The sequence below is a fragment of the Bos indicus genome, chromosome X (genome assembly GCF_029378745.1).
Source record: "Bos indicus isolate NIAB-ARS_2022 breed Sahiwal x Tharparkar chromosome X, NIAB-ARS_B.indTharparkar_mat_pri_1.0, whole genome shotgun sequence".
Taxonomy (NCBI): domain Eukaryota; kingdom Metazoa; phylum Chordata; class Mammalia; order Artiodactyla; family Bovidae; genus Bos; species Bos indicus.
In genome coordinates this window covers 98,628,897-98,645,669 of record NC_091789.1, presented here as the reverse complement: position 1 = coordinate 98,645,669, position 16,773 = coordinate 98,628,897, and the positions used below count along the sequence as shown (strand labels likewise).

Below are 16,773 nucleotides of genomic sequence, written 5' to 3'. Positions count from 1 at the left end.
TTTATTTTTCTTTTTCTCCCTCCTCCTTCAGCAAGGGGACTGTGTGATCAGCAAAGTCCTGACCTTCGACCTCACCAAGTACCCAGATGCCAACCCCAACCCCAATGAGCAGTAGCAGTAGTTCTGCCCTCCTACCCAGTCTGGATCCTTAAGCTGCCCCTCTCCCAATCTCTGGATATTTGGTTCCCAACCTTCCCCTACTTCCTGTCCCTGTTTGGTATAATCATGGGATTTAGGCACTGCTATCAAGCACGAAGAGGAACAGAGGTGATGTTAGTTCTGGAGCAAAAATTCCTGAGCTTCAGGGAGCATCCTGGCCTCTGGAAGGAGGTGCTGAGCTGAGCTGAACTGAGCTGAACAGGGCCATCTGTCCATCCCCTTTCCTCCCTTTCAGACCTTCTCCCATCATCCATAATCATGGGTTCTTTGGGCCCCCTTGCATTTTGCTTGTGTGTGGGTATGTATGTGTGTGTATATATGTCCACATGTGCGTATGTGGGTGTGCTTGCAAAATAATACAGGTATTAGAGACCCATTTTAGAAGGAGCCTAGGCTGAATTTGATTCCAAGAGAGCTTAGTATGACAGCACCCTGGAGCTGGGCAGAAGTATTCCGGACCTCATAGGATTCAGGCAGTTACGTGAAACTGCCCTCATTCATGTTTTCATTCATTTTGTGTGTTCATCAGACACATACTGAACACCTGTTTGTCAGACTCTATGCTAGGAATACAGAACTGAGTCAGACATGATCTCTACCCTCCTACTAGGAAGATGCTAGTTCATGAGTTCCCATGGTTAGCTGAATCAGGTATAGGTGCTTTGAATTTGAAAAGAGGACGATCACCTCCAGGCCTTCCGGAGGTCACTTTTGAGCTGGACCTTAAGTTGGTAGGATTTGGTTGGGTACTAGGAGCAGAGTCTGGGCTCTGAGGACAGTTCTAGTCCCATTTTTTATTACTTTCTAGTTTGGCGCTGGGCAAGTCATTTGACCTTTCTGTGCCTCAGTTTCCTCATTTATAAAATGGGGCTAACAGTATTTACCTACCTCATAGGATTTAATGATGTCAAACTCCTCACTGGAGGCCTTATCCTTGCTTAGAGTCCAGTAGGTGCCAACACCTCAGAATACAAGTCTTCACATGCCTAACGCCTGAGGGCTTCTGATCCCAATTGTTAAGGACAGAAGGAGCCTCCAGATTTGGGAGATGGTGAATGTTCTGGTTATTGGAGAAGTTCCAGGGCATTTATGGGGTTTACCTGGTAAATGGAGGGCACAAGGAACCCTATAGCTTAAATCATGTATAACTGAGTGCCTAGATCTCAACCTGGGTTGTTAGGAGGTAGGGGAGAGGTAGCCTGGGCCACATCCTGGCTGAATGCATGCGATGTTCCTTTTGGGAAATAACTGTTAGTTGCAGAGGCAGCTCAGTGTGCTGCCAGGAGATCAGTCTTTGCTTCTTCACATATACCATCAGACCATCACCTTGTCCTCATCTATATACTACATTTTTGTTTTTTAAAGGTTTAATCAATTGTAATTACCCAAGTAATGAGTGAATTTTCTTTTTAAGAAATTAGATTGTTACAAATAATAGTAGTCATTCAACTACCATTCTCCCATCGCATCTTAATTGCTGTAATGTCTGTTGTACATCCATCTTAACTTTAAGACTTACATGTGAATTCATTGAATATATTGTGTTTAATGCAGATGATATATTGACTCATTCTGCAGTTTTCTTTCTTTGCTTAGCTATATTTTTGAGATCTATGCATGTTGCTAAATGTAGAAGCAGTTCATCCTTTGTAATTGTTAGGTAGATTGCCATTATGTGACTCTACCACATTTTATTTACCCATTTCTCATGTGATAGACTGTTTTCTGTTTTTGCTTTTATAGGATGCTAAGCAGGAGCATTTGTGTGTGTGTGAAAACTTACCTAGGGTAGATTCCTAGAAATTGAATTGCAGAGTCATAGGCTATGTATACTTTTGTTTTTAATAGATAATTCCAAATTGCCCTCCCGTACTATTTACCCAGTATTTTTCTTGAGGTTGTCTTAGGTCTAATATTGTTATCTACTTTAGTTTCATCCTAAGTAGCGATAACCATGAAACAATGGGTTTGATGTGCTAAGTATGTATTTTCTAATACATATTAAAAGGGACATCAAGACAAAATAAATGTTTGTGTTCAACCAAAGAAATCACATACCACTTGTGGTGTGTGTGCCATAATTTGGGAAATGCTGGCATATGTGGAAAAGCACAATTTGGGAGTCACCCTGATTCAAATCCTAGCTGCAGAAACCTGAGCCTGTTATTTCACCTCCCTGAGTCTCGGTTTCCTCACGAAGGAAAGGAGATAATATACACCTACCTTGCAACCATGTAAGGAAGATGAAATATATCTAAAGCAATTTGGCTAACATCTAGATCATCACAGGCTTTTAAAGGTAGTAATTGCTATTCTTCCCACTTTACAGATAAGCAGACTGAGGCCCAGGAAGGTGAAGTAACCCACCTACCAGGTAGCAGTGAAGGTTTGAACCCAGGCCCTCCATCGGTCTTGTGTTTTCTCCATTGTAAGGGTGGTTATCAACCTTGGCTGTTCACTGGAATCACCTGTGAAGCTTTTTCTTTTTCTTTTTTTTTTTTCTGTCTGCACTGTGTGGCTTGCAGGATCTCAGTTCCCCAACCAGGGATTGAACCTGGGCTGTGGTAGTGAAAGCCCAGAATCTTGACCATTAGGCCACCAGTGAACTCCCTCTTTTTCCTTTTTAAGAATCAAAGCAATATATACACCAGTTAGAAAATAAAATATTACAGAAGGGCTTATAATGAAAAGCAGCAGTTCCTTGCTGCACTCCCGTGTCCAAAGGATGTGGAGCTCCTTGCTCTGGTCCCACGCCTGGAAATCTAACTCAGTAGGTGTGGATGATAATCTGGGTAACTAATCCCTACCTCATGAGGTAGAAAGCATTACATAAATTGTCTCAGGCTAAGGCCCTGGCACATAGGAACAAAAGTGCTACAAAGGATTTAAATCCTGAGGCTCAGAGAGGTGAGATGACTTGTCTTGAGATCCCAGTGGTTCCGTTGCAGAGCCTAAACTTCAACTAGGATCTCCTCTGTTTGCCCAGTACTTTCTCTTGTGTCACACTGCCTCCTAGCCAGCTGGACCTGAGTGAAATCCCTAGGGCTAGTTGGGGGACACTAGGTTGACTCCCTTATGTTCTGGACCTAGTAGCCTTAGTCTGGGGACCCAAACATGAACCAAATCTTTATCCTGTCCTTGAGGAGCTCAGTGTCTAGTTGGGGAGGCAATTCATAAACCAATGTGATCAGCGCTATGACAGGAGCATGGATATAGGAAGGGCATCTAGCTTAGGTAGAGGTTCAGGGAAGACATTCTCTAGTCTAGGACGTGAAACCTGAGCTGAGTCTCGAAGCACTGGTAGGAATTAGCCAGTTGAGGAGTTGGAAGGGATTTCCAGGTAGTGGGAACAGTATGCACAAGACCTGCGGTCAAGAAACAGCCCACCAGTTCAGAAATACTGAGCCATAAGGTTTCCTGGGCTGGGGAAAAGTAGCAGGAAGTGAAGCTGGAGAGGTAGTCAGGAACCAGATTTGAAGAGAGTCGTAAGAGCCTGGCTATAGAACAGATTTACCTCTCAGAACAGTTTGGTTCCCTAACTGGCTGTATACCAGAAACACATGGTGCATCCTGGATGACACCCTCCACCACCACCACCTAAAAATTCAGTTTTCATAACTGGGTGGGGGCCTCAGCATCTGGAGAGCTTATAAATGTGAGGATGTAACTAGGGTGCAGCCAGGTTTGGGAACTGTGGGTTGGAGACAGCAGAGGAGACTAGATAAGAAACAAACCCCTTTCTGGCTGGCCAGTGTGGAAGCAGATTAGGTTAGATGCTCAAACTTTATGCTCCCTTAGTTTCCCAGTTCAATTCTCACAGTTTTATATTTGCCTATTTTATCTCTCCAAATAAGCTATAAGCCCCACAGGGGTGGGTGTGGGACTATCTTGCTACTAGTATACACCCAGCAAAAAGCACAGTACCTGACCCCAAATACGCATCCAAAAAATAGTTTTTCAATGAATGAATGCATGTGTGAAGGAGAAAATGGAGACATATTAGTTAGGGAACTTGAAAATACTAGTCTACTGAAGGGCAAGGGCAGTGGGACTGGATTGGAGATGATAAGGTGTGAGCCATTAAAGGAAGAGATGAAGCAGACTTGGTGACTGATTATTGGATGTGAAGTGTGACTGGGAGGATAGAATGAATGCTGGTTAATAGCCAAGATTCCTACTCTGTCCCAATCATTCTCCTTCATCATCCATCTGAATCAGAATCTCCTTCCAGCCTCCTCAGCAATTGAAATTCCTCAAGTTAAGTAAACATTGTCTGTGTGCTGTGTGGTCTCCCCCTCCTCCCCAGCCATTGATTCATTCATTGAGTTCAATAAATCTTGGCTAAGCACCTCCTGTGCCCTTCCAAGGTGGGACTCTTGACTCCCTCTTTCCTACCTCAGATGTTTTTGAGGGCTTCCCCAGATAAGACTTACGTCCCTTATACAGTAACCTAAAGGGAGATACTCAAACATCAGACCTGTAAGGGAACCTACAGACTTCGTCCAGTCCCCTCCTGAGGCTCTCAGTGGGGAAGAAACTTGCCTAAGGCCCCACTACTAGGAAATGTAGGAGCCAGAACTGGAGCCTAAGTTCCCTTTCCACATTGCCCCTAGAGCCTTGATTTCTCCCATTGCAGATCAGAACAGGCAGAACAGGCCAAGGAGAAGGTTGGCCTTTGAAAGTCACTGGTACTGGACAGGCGAACAAGAAGCTTGCCAGTTACACTGCTCCCTTTTGGAAGCCCTCAGCAGACCTGCCATGCCCACAGTCCCTTTTAAGGGATTAAGCATGAGTTGCCATGCTCTGTACCATGTGACCTCACAATCCTGGCCACAGATGACAAAGTTGGGATAGTATCTTACTCATGGACAGCCAGTCTCTAAGCTGGACGATGGTTCTATTAGGTAGACTGATGTAAGAACTCTATCTCCTAGCCATGGCCTGTATGAGATGGTAAATGTATGAAACAATCAGATCCTTTTTCAGAGAGGCTGAATGTGAGGCATTCAGAAGAAGTGGACAATTAGAATTTAGCAAGGCAGATGTGGATGAGGGATGTCAGAAACTGAATAGCAAAAACAAGGAGAAAGCTGCAAAAACCATGAGGCATGTGAGAATGTGGGGCCACAGGTAGCAGAAGCCATGAAGCAGCAAGACAATGGGCCAAAAGGACACAGAAGCCATGAAGCAATAGGAGCCACGATGTAGCAGTAGCCTAGAGGAACAGAAACCATGAGACAAAACCCTGAATCTGTGAGATCCACGAAGCAGCAGAAGGCTTGAACAGACAAGATCCATGTGGCAGCAGAAGAAATGAGACTGCAAGAGCCCCAAGGTAGCTGCAACCGTGTGGCAGTGAGGCAGCAAGAATCAAAGAGGCAGCAGGATAGACCAGGCAAGCAGAAGTTACAGCACAGAGAAGCCCCCGATTAATTGGAGCTGAAGCCCCAGAAGCCAGGAAGCTGCAGGAGCCAGGAGGCCCAGAAGCTGTGCCCCGAAGGCCACTGGCTGGCGTGGAGGGGAGCAGAGAGAAGGTAGTCAGTAGCAGTAGGAGGAGTATAAACACTGCCAGAAAGAAGTTGAGTCACCATTTTGAGAAGCACTAGAGAAGGGAGCAACAGATGCCTGCAGCTGAGGGGGTGACAAGATAAGCCAGGCTCTAGCGCTGCTTTGGATCATAAACCATTTTCAAGTTTCTGTTCTGTGAGGCTGCCTATGTAGCTGTTTTTGTCTTCCTTATTTCCCTGTGAATGCTTCAATAAATCTCCATCACTAAGCTGAGTGTGTCTGTTCCTTATAATTTAAAAAAGGTTAACACTGTGGTGTGTACTTTAGATGGGTGGAGAATAGGGCAGAAGATCTTACAGGTAGGTTTGAACCAAGACACAGGTGGAAATTCATTCTTCTCTCACACCCTCACTGGCACGGGAACTTTTCATTCACTTACTCATTGACGGCTTTTTCTCATCCAGTCATTCATTTATTCATTACTTCTGGATAACTCATTCATTCACTTATTATCATTCATGCAATAGTATAAGCATTTGCTCATTTGTTCTTTCCAGTATTCACTTAGTCATCACTTTGCCATCCATTCATTCAGCAAGCATATATTGAGCTCCTGCAGCATGTCAAGCCCTGTGCTTGGTTCTGGAGATAAGATATATTCCCTATACTCCAGGAATTCAGTTTACCTGAGGGCTCAGATAATTAAGCAGATAAGTGCATCAACTGTGACAAAAGAACTAACAAGTGTAGATGAGGCAGAGTAGAGAATATGACCATTAGGTGGTTCTTCCTGGGGTGGGGTGGGATGGAGGGAGTTTTCAGGAAAGCCTTAATAGAGAAGGGGGCACTTGAAGGAAGAATTTCTGTTTACCATGTAGAAACGGAGGAAAGAATACTGCCAACAGAAGAACTGCTTAAGAAAGATATATAGTGTGAAAGCACATGGGTTTTGGGGGGACCAGTGGAAGAAGTGGAAACCAGGCAATCAAACTTAGCTTTCATTCTATGGGCAATAGGAAACCGAAGAAGGGTTTGAAGCAGAGAAGTGACAGATTGGTATTTTAGGAAGGTGACTCTAATAGCTGGTATGAAGGATGGTTGGGGGCATGAAACATTGACATAAATAACATTTGAATAAAGAACGTGCATGTGTCATAGAGGGAGAAAGTTCTGCCAGTGGACTAAGGAAGACATTGGAGGAGGTGGAATTTGAGCTAAGCCTTGAACAATAGGGAAGATTCCAACTAATGGAGATAAGGAGTAATATTTTTTCCAAGCAAGTATGGCAAGTCTGGGTTAATGAATATTCCACTTTGACTGCAGTAAAGCTACATTTAAGGGAGAGGTAGGAAAGGAGACTCCAAGGTTTCTCAGATTTTTATATTCTGTTACCATTAGGTCTGCCAGGAACAAGGGTATTTGGGGGGAGGGAGTTAAGTGGTAGGCAGGAATGTCCTTTTTCTGTTTTTAAAAATTAATTTAAAATACGTGTTCATTTTAAAATAGAAGTAATACATACACAATGTTCATAAAACAATAAACCAGTACCAAAAAAGTACTGACACACATGCCCCCATCCCTACTCTACCATCTTGTTATTAGCATCCACTTTTAGTTATTTCTTCTGATTGTTATTTCCATATATAAATAATATTCCATATGATGTGTCTTTCATGTCCTGCTATGACAGATAAGGATTTAGATAATTTACACCAAGTTCAACTCTTGTCCTTCCTGCTTGTAATATGATTTAGTTGCTCTGTTAAATAACTTCTGAGGGGCTTCCCTGCGTGATAGCACAGTTGGTAAAGAATCTGCCTGTAATGCAGCAGACCCCGGTTCGATTCCTGGATCAGGAAGATACCCTGGAGAAAGGATAGGCTACCCACTCCAGTGTTCTTGGACTTTCCTTGTGGCTCAGCTGGTAAAGAATCCACCTGCAATGTGGGAGACCTGGGTTTGATCCCTGGGTTGGGAAGATCTCCTGGAGAAGGGAATGGCTACCCACTCCAGTATTCTGGCTTGGAGAATTCCATGGGCTGTATAGTCCATGGGGTCGCTAAGAGTTGGACATCTACCATCTTGTTATTAGCATCCACTTTTAGTTATTTCTTCTGATCGTTGTCCCCACTTCTAAATAATATGCCATATGATGTGTCTTTTATGTCCTGCTATGACAGATGAGGATTTAAATAATTTACACCAAGTTCAACTCTTGTCCTTCCTGTTTTTAATATGATTTAGTTTCTCTATTAGATAACTTTTCTGAATTTAAGCAACACTGGGATTCCTTGTTCCATGAGCGAGAGACCATTTTTCTGAACCAGAACTTTGTTAGATGAGAATACCTTTCCTATTTGCCTTCTTCCCCACTGTTCAACCTCTCAACTCCTATCATCTGGTCTTTTATATATCAAAGTTGGTAACATTGAATTCTATTCTGTAATCAGATTAAGGCTTTTTCTGTGTGTGTTGTCTTTAGTTTGATCCTAAAAGTTTAAAAGCAATAAACTATTATTATTAACATGACTAAATATTCATTGCAGAGCCAATTGATGTACTTTTATAATTTTTTCCTTGTAGCAGTTTTTCATCTTTTTGGAAGTTTCTAATTCTGTTTCTCTTTCACTATTTTACTTTTTCATATATTCCATTTTTTCTTCTCAAAAACCTCTATTACATTAGGTACATCAAGTCTACCGCCCCCCAAACAAAAAAGACCCTCTTGGAATCCTCCATCCCTTTCTCAAATCTGGACTAGTTGTTCTCCAGGCCTGATGCATGACTGTCATTTTGGAACTTTCCTTCACAGCTTTCCTTGCTTATATGACTATTTACTGGTGGTTCCCAAGGTTTTTGCTGTGTCTGTTTTTTTCTGTTGTTTTGATAGTATACATCCTCAAGTAACTTCTCAGAAAGGTTGTATAGGAGATAGACTTCCTGGATACTGTATTCCATTCTTATGCTTGGATATAAAGTTTCATTTCTTATGGGCTTTTTTTTGTTTGATTGATTGATTGTGGTTTTGTGGCTGTAGCTTGAGGCATTCGCAGGATATTAGGATATTACTTCCCTGACCAGGGATTGAACTCATGCTCCCTGCAGTGAAAGCACAGAGTCTTAACCACTGGATCGCCAGGGATGTCCCCTAAAGTTTGAGATTCAAAGCCATTTTCCCACAGAACTTTGAAGTCTCATTGCTCTTATGTAAATATTAACTCATTTATTTCTTCTGTCTTTCTGGGACCTCAAAGACATGAATGTTAGATTTTTTTCTTATAGTGTTGCAGGTCCCTGAGGCTCTGTTCACTTTTTTTCTAGTCTATTTTCTCTCTTTTTCCAGATTGGGTAATTTCTGTTGTTCTGTATTCCAGTTAACTGATTCTCTCCTCTGTCCCCTCCTTTTTTGCCATCCATCCATTTTGTTTGGGTTATTGTATTTTTCAGTTCTACAATTTCCATTTGATTCTTCTTTATATCTTCTATTTCTTTACTGACAATTTGTATTTTTTCACTTGTTTTAAGCATATTCCTTATTGTCCATTAAAGCATTTTTATGATGGGGCTCCTTAAAAACCCTTGTCAGATGATTTTTAACATCTCTGTCATCATGGTGTTGAGTCTATTGAGTGTCTTTTCTCATTCAAATTGAGATTTTCTTGGTTCTTGGTATGATGAGTGATTTTCAGTTGAAACCTGGGGATTTGGGGTATTGGGTTAAATATGAGGATTACTTAAATATCTTGTTTTAACTTGCCTCCTCAGACACTGTTCCAGCAGTGAAAGAGGAGACACTGACTTGTTACTATCAGATGGGCATGGAAGTCCAGTATCCCCACTCAATGTCTGTTCATACCCCAGAGAGAGGGTTTCCTCATTACTCTTAGATGAGGGTGGGAGTTCTGGCTCCCCACTCAGCCTTCCCAAACACTACCCCAGTGAGGAGGGGAAGAGTTACTCTTTATAGCCAGCAAAGGTAGAAGTCTAGGCTCCCCACTTGGCCTTTGCTGGTGGGACTACAGTTTTTCCTGTGGTGTTTGGCTGGAGTAGAATGGTTATTATCTAATTACCATCTTATCCAGCACCAAGTCTAGGAAATGTGAGGTAAAAAGGAAACCAAAAGAAATCACCACTACGTTGCTCCTCTGCTACTGAGGTCCTCAGCAGGTTTGCCTTCTCTCTACTTCTCAGTCTTATGTTTATATGTAATGTCCCAGGATTTTAGCTGTACCTGGGGAGAGGAATAGGGAAAAGTACTTCTACTCCATTCACTCCCCTCTTTAAATAGTAATTTTTTGAAAACTATATTTGTGGTATTTTAAAATTTCCTAATTATGTGTTTTAAGTTTTGGGATGTCATTCATTGTATTGGTCATTGGATAGGCTTCTTCATTTTGAAATTCTTTAATTCTGGAAAATCCTCTTATATTCTTTGATAAAATTCTTTGATACGTTCCTCTTTTCTGTTTTATTTTGTTGTTGTTGTTCTCTCCTGGAACTCATTAAAGTGGAATGTTAGACTTTCTGAATTGATCTTTGTATTTTCATCTGTTCTCTCTACTGCTGCCACACCTCCTACCTCCTTCCTTCTCCCCTTCCTAGTTTTCTCTCTCCCTTTGTTTTTGTTTACTTTCTGGAAGAAAATTTAACTTTATTTTCCAACTCTTCTCTTGCATTTCTTTTCTTCCCTTCTTCTTCCTTCTTTTCTTCCTCCCTTTCTTCCTTCTTGCATTGGGTCTTTGTTGTCCCACGTGGGCTTCCTCTAGTTGTTGTAAGTGGGGGCTGCTCTCTAGTTGTGATGCACAGGCTTCTCTAGGCACGTGGGTTCAGTAGTGGTTCACTGGCTCTAGAGCACAGGCTTGGCAATTTTGGCACATAGGCTTGGTTGCCACGCAGCACGTGGAATCTTCCCGGACTAGGGATGGAATCTGTGTCCCCTGAATTGGCAGGCAGATTCTTAACCACTGGACCACCAGGAAAGCCCTGCATTTCTCTTCATTTTGCCAATCACATTTTAAAATTTCCAAATATCCATTCATGTTATCTTTTCTTATAGCATTCTGTACTTGTTTAATGGATGTGCTGTTATCTTGAATCTCTCTTGGAGTAATAGAGGTATTTTTATATATCATTGTGTTCTTTGAAATATTTATTTCCTTTGGGATTTGTTTTTCCCCCATTTGCTTATTGTAGTCTCTTTCAATTTGTAATCTTTTCTCAGGTCCCTGGTAATGTATAGTGGTTTGCTCATATTTAAGAACACAGCAATAAAATTGGATTCAAAGCTCTGTGTATGGGGTACAGGGCTAGGTGACTGGTGGCTTACCTTTAGAATGATTGGAAAATAGCTGACTACTATGCTGTGCCAAAACATAAAGATCTTTCTCTGAGCTTGTTCAAATTGCCTTAGAAAAGAAATGTCTAGTTTTGCCTAATGGGTAGACACCTGGCTACTGTGAATTGTACACAGAGGGATGGGTTAACAGTTCAATATACAGCTTCACAATTTATCACCCTGTTTTCAGACCAACATCTCACTCATGCTCTATATCATACCTGGCATTGTTAAGACCCAAAACATTCTAGGCTACTACACAGAAAGATCAACTCCTCCTCAGTGGCATCACCTCCATGTATACTCCAGGCTGTGGCTTCCTCCACCATGCTTCATCAATCATCAATCCTCCATTTTCTTCCTATCTTCCAGACATTTGGAATCTCTTTCGCTGATGGACCTGCTCCTGACGGACATTCTCTTCGTCATTGTGTTTTTATACTTTTTTTTATTCCTTTACTATTATTTTAGCAAGGTTTCAGGTGGGAATGGAGATAAACATGTGGTAAGTCTGCCGTCTTGTCCTAGAAATCTACTAGTCTACTTATAACTGTTTATTTTTTACTTTTCTGATAATAATCTTCATATCTTTAAGTAATATACAATTTTTTTCTATTTATCAACTTACCACTTTTAGACATTATCTGTTACTTCCTGCTATTAATACCACCGACTGCCCTCCTCCCATGCCCCCAATATATAGACATATCCTTAATTATATGTCCTCTATTTCTTACCTTTGTACCTTTAAATAATAGATTTGTATTCCCTCTTTCAATCTCTCAACTTCTCTCATTTATACTTTTATATTAACAAGATTAATAATATTTACATTCTGTTTGATAACCAAAATTAAATCATCCATACTTTGCTAACAGGTCATTCTAAAGGTTTAAAGTCAATAAAGTGTTTATGTTGTTATAATTATGTAAATGTTGTTCCTAATGCTCCAGTGTCCTAGGATTACATTTCTTTTCTTATACAGTTTATGTTTTTTCCTAGAGTTTCTAATTGCCTTTCTTTTTTCCTTGCATTGTCTGACTTTATCTCCTTCTTAAGTTGTTCCAAATTCTTAAGGAAAGTATAAAATCATTTGAATCCCCTTTTTCCCCAGATACCTTCCTCCTGGAGCCCTCCGTCTTCCTGCTCCAATTTGGACTGGTTGCTCTGTAGGCCTGCAGCACAACTGTCATCCTGGGACGTCCCTTCATTACTCTTCTGGGTTGGACCCAATCTTTCCTGGACCTTACATCTTCCTCTTTGTTAGTTTACTCCTTTGTAGTGGCCTTTGTAGTTGTTCTCCACCATCCATTCCTCTCCTCCCCCATTGTATTAATAGCTGTGCAATTTGAGTGGAATTGACCCCATTGCCAGCTCTAGGTATAGAACTTTATGATATAAACCAATCTGAGTAATCTCCCACATTATCACAGTGATGATTGGTTCAGAGATGATCCAATCACTGAAGCTTTTTGTTCAGATTTTGAGGGAAGACATAGCTGTCTTCCCTTGGACACGAACAAAGAAGTATGTAGTCTGATTGCTGTTGTTAGCCATCTGTTGAGCATGTGGAAGGCTTACCTGAGAATGGAGCTGACAAATGGAGAAGGCAGAGCCAAGAGAATTACAGAGAAATGGATCCATATTCCTGATCATACCGGGCCTGAAGTCTTCCCTGCCTATGGACTTGTCAGTTAAGTGAGCCAATAAATTGCATTTATTATTTAAGCCAGTTTGAGTTGGGTTTTATATTGCTTGCACATGAAAGCATTATAACTTATGTTGTTGCTGTCTCCCTTTAGAGAAGGAATGTGCATTTTTTGGTTATATGAGGCACTATATTGTGAAAGCATATTTTTAGAGTAAATCTGGGATGAAAGGTATATGTTGGATAACCAAAGGAGTGAACTCTATTGGCTGCCTAGTATTTAAATCTTCATCCTATTTGGAGGGATTCCTCTTCATGTGAGTCTCAATGAGAGGCAGGCCCCCACTTCCTCTATGGAAACCAAAGGTAGTTAGACTTTTTTCCTTGCCCACCAGGCAACAAGGACCGAATATTCTAGTCATAGCTTTGAATCCAGTGTGAACAACACAAAGGAGACAGGAATATATAAGATTAACAAGCAGATGACAAATTAGGAGAATATGCTTGCAATATGTAAAACTGACAAAAGATTAATAACTAGAAAAAGAAGATAGTAAATCCAAGAGGAAAATGGGAAAAGGAAATGAGTAATTAACAGAAGGAAAAACTTGAATTAACACAAGGGGAAACTTGAATACATTAAGAGATTTTCAACTCTGCAGATAGAGAAATGAAAATTAAAATAACATTGAGAAATCACTACAAGAATGGCAACATGGAGAAAGTCAGATATCATCAAAGCACTGATGATGAGAGGAAAAGAAAACTGGGTGGAGTGTAAAATGGTACAGGTGTTCCAGAGAATAGTTTGGCAGTACCTCCTGTAGAGTATATGTATACCCTACAACCCAGCAATTGCACTCCTGGGTATATATTCCAGAGAATACTTAACACAGGTCATTAGGGAAATATTGTTGAGGTGGTTTGTTGCAGCATTGTTTATGCTTGCTTGCTTGCTTAGTCACTCAGTCACGTCCAATTCCTTGCAACCCATAAACTGTAGTCTGCCAGGCTTCTCTGTCCATGGGATTTCCCAGGCAAAAATACTGGAGTGGGTTGCCATTTCCTTCTCCAGGGGATCTTCCCAACCCAGGGATCAAACTTCATCTCTTGTGTCTCCTGCATTGCAGGAGGACTCTTTACCACCAAGCCACCGAGGAAACCAGCATTGTTTATGGTAGTGAAGAATTGAAAGCAATCCAGGTGACCATCACCATGGGACTGGATAAGCAAACTGTGATATATTCATAGGATGGAATAAATAAAACAATAGAAAGAAAATAGTTGAATTTACATGTAACCACATAAGTCTCTGAAACCTAGTGTTGAATGGTAAAGATAAAGAGAATGAGGTTTATAGCACAAATTTACCATTTGTGTAAATGTAAAACAATACTATAATATCATGGATGTGCATATATGTAAGGAGATCTATGGAAGATGAGTTGGAAGTGTGTATACATGACATACACTAGAGTTACTGAGCTGGGAGGAGATTGGGGGAAGGGGTGGGAACTGACAGGGAAAAATAATACTACAGTGAAATCAAGCAAAAGAGGGGCCTTGGATGGACTGATGAAAATAATATGCCATGGACTGAAGAACATGATTAACACAATCCTAAAGTTGACCACAAATAAATGAAAACAGACAGATGATTAGAGTTTGTCTTCGGTGGCATGTGATGATAGGATGATGTCCAGGGGTCAGAGCAGTGGGGCTTGCAGTGCCCATAGCATTTGGATCCAGTTGTCCCCACAGTGTGACCTTAGCTGTGGCTTCTCCTGCTCAATTCTCCAGACTTCTGTGAGCTACAAAAATGACCTGGCAATAAGTCCCTCTTCTGCTTAAGTTAACTAGAGGCAGCTTCTGTCACTTGCAGTCAACAATCCTGACTGATACGTCACATGTTTTCTTGAAGACATTCTCAAGTAACTTCCTAAGAAGGTAAATTTTGTGGTCTTGGCATATCTTAAAATTTAGCATTATTTTACCTTTATATTTGAATGATAGTTTGTCTTTAGAATTCTATATTAAAAAACAGTTTGCCTCTGAATTGTGTAAGTACTGCTTTTAGCATGTAGTGTTGCTAATTGGAAGCTGGGTTTTCAATTTTTGTTGACGACTTGTTTTCCCTAACTCTGAAAGCTTATGTTTTTTTCCTTCATACTTTTTTTGTTGAAAACACTTTTATACAAAACATTACAAAAATATTCTTTAACATTAATTTTAGAATCTATACATACTAATACAAATGCTCTAGTTTATTCATACGAATTGCCACACAGCACTCCACAGACATTCAGGTTGTTTATAGGTTTTTACTACTATAAATAATGTTGCAGTAAGCATTCTTGTATATGACTCTTCATATACATGGAGAATTCACTAGGAAACATACTTAGAAGTGGGATTTCTGGGCTGCAGAGTATGCATAGCCTCTGTTTTACTTTGTGTGTGCATCTATGTGGTAACAACACAACATGAGATCAACCCTCTTGATAAATTTTGAAGTATATATTATTGTTGACTATAAGTACAGTGTTGTATAACCACATCTCTAGAGCTTATTTCTCTTACTTGACTGAAACTTTTATGCCCATTGATTAATAATTCCCTGTTTACCCCCACAGTCCCTGAAAACTATCATTCCACTCTGTTTTTATGCATTTGAGTATTTCTGATACTCATATAAGTAGAATTGTGCAGTATTTGTTTTTCTGTGATGGCTTATTTCACTTAGAATAATGTTCTCAAGGTTCATCCATGCTGTCACATAGTTCAGATTTACTTTTTTAAGGTTGAATAGTATTCACTGTATGTATATGCAGCATTTTCTTTATTGGCTTATCTGTCAATGGACATTTAGGTTGTTTCCATATCTTGGCTATTGTGAATAGTGCTGCAGTGAACGCTGGAGTGCCAATATTTATTCAAGATGTTGACTGAAAGTCTTTGGATAAATACCCAGTAATGAGATTGCTGGATCATATGATAATTCTATTTTGAAATTTTTGAGGACTGTCCATACTGTTTCCCATAGCAGCTATACCATTTTGCATTCCCATCAACAGTGTGCACGAGTTCCAGTTTCTCCAACGACATTTGTTCCCTTTGATTTTGTTTTGTTTTTGATAATTTGGATGTGCTCCTTCTGTTTTTTGGAACTGTTTGAGATATATTGACTTGTTTTTTAAATATTGGTAGAAATCATCATTGGAGCCATGTTGTTCTATGTTTTCTTTGTTGGGAGGTTTTTGATTACTGATTCAGTCTTCTCAGTAGTTACAGATCTGTTCAGAATTTCTATTTCTTCAAGATCTAATCTTGGTAGGTTGTATGTTTCTGGGAATTTATTCATTTCTTCTACGTTAAGCTATTTTTTGGCATATAATTGCTTATAATTGTCTTTTGATCTTTTTTGTAAATTTATTTATTTATTTTATTTGGAGGCTAATTACTTAACAATATTGTAGTGGGTTTTGCCATACATTGACATGAATCAGCCATGGGTGTACATGTGTCCCCCATCCTGAACCCCCCATCCCACCTCCCTCTGCATCCCATCCCTCAGGGTCATTGCGGTACACCGGCCCTGAGTGCCGTCTCATGCATCAAACCTGGACTAGCGATGTATTTCACATATGGTAGTATACGTGTTTCAATGCTATCTCTCAAATCATCCCACCCTCACCTTCTCCCACAGAATCCAAAATTCTTTACATCTGTGTCTCTTTTGCTGTCTCACGTATAGGGTCATCATTAGTGTTTTGAAATATTACAATGATGACCCCCAAAATGTGTTTTTTTCCCCCATCTGTTTTACTGGGCACCTGGTGGTTGGGCCTTTTCAACCTGAAGACTCATATGCCCCTTACTCCAAGAAACCAGTTTTATTTTTTTGCAAATTTTCTCTCGTCTATTTTCCCTGTTCCCTTCCTAGATGTCCTTTTAGTTGGATTTTAGACCTTCTGGGTCATTTTCTTTGTCTTTTTATTTTCTCTCATATTTTCCAAGTCTTTCCTTTTTTGTTCTGCATTCTGGGACATTTTCCTGACTTTATCTTCTATTGAACTTTTTCATTTTTGGCAGTCATTTAAAATTTCTAAGTACTCTTTCTTAG

The 16,773-nt window shown here is 40.4% G+C and overlaps 1 protein-coding gene across 3 annotated transcripts in view; it reads left to right on the top strand.

Moving 5' to 3' along the window:
* The window catches only part of SMC1A (structural maintenance of chromosomes 1A), a 47,350-nt gene extending 34,620 nt beyond the window's left edge, over nucleotides 1-12,730 (top strand). Inside the window, exons 23-24 of one of the 3 annotated variants that reach the window (XM_070783577.1) lie at nucleotides 11,375-11,507; nucleotides 12,117-12,730. In XM_070783577.1, the coding sequence (XP_070639678.1) occupies nucleotides 11,375-11,507; nucleotides 12,117-12,269 (286 nt within the window). In that variant the 3' untranslated portion in view covers nucleotides 12,270-12,730. Of the gene's footprint in view, nucleotides 1-31; nucleotides 5,936-11,374; nucleotides 11,508-12,116 lie in introns of those variants that run through there. The other 2 variants (XM_019955796.2, XM_019955798.2) reach the window with 2 other exon arrangements.
* The last annotated feature ends 4,043 nt before the right edge of the window (nucleotides 12,731-16,773 follow it).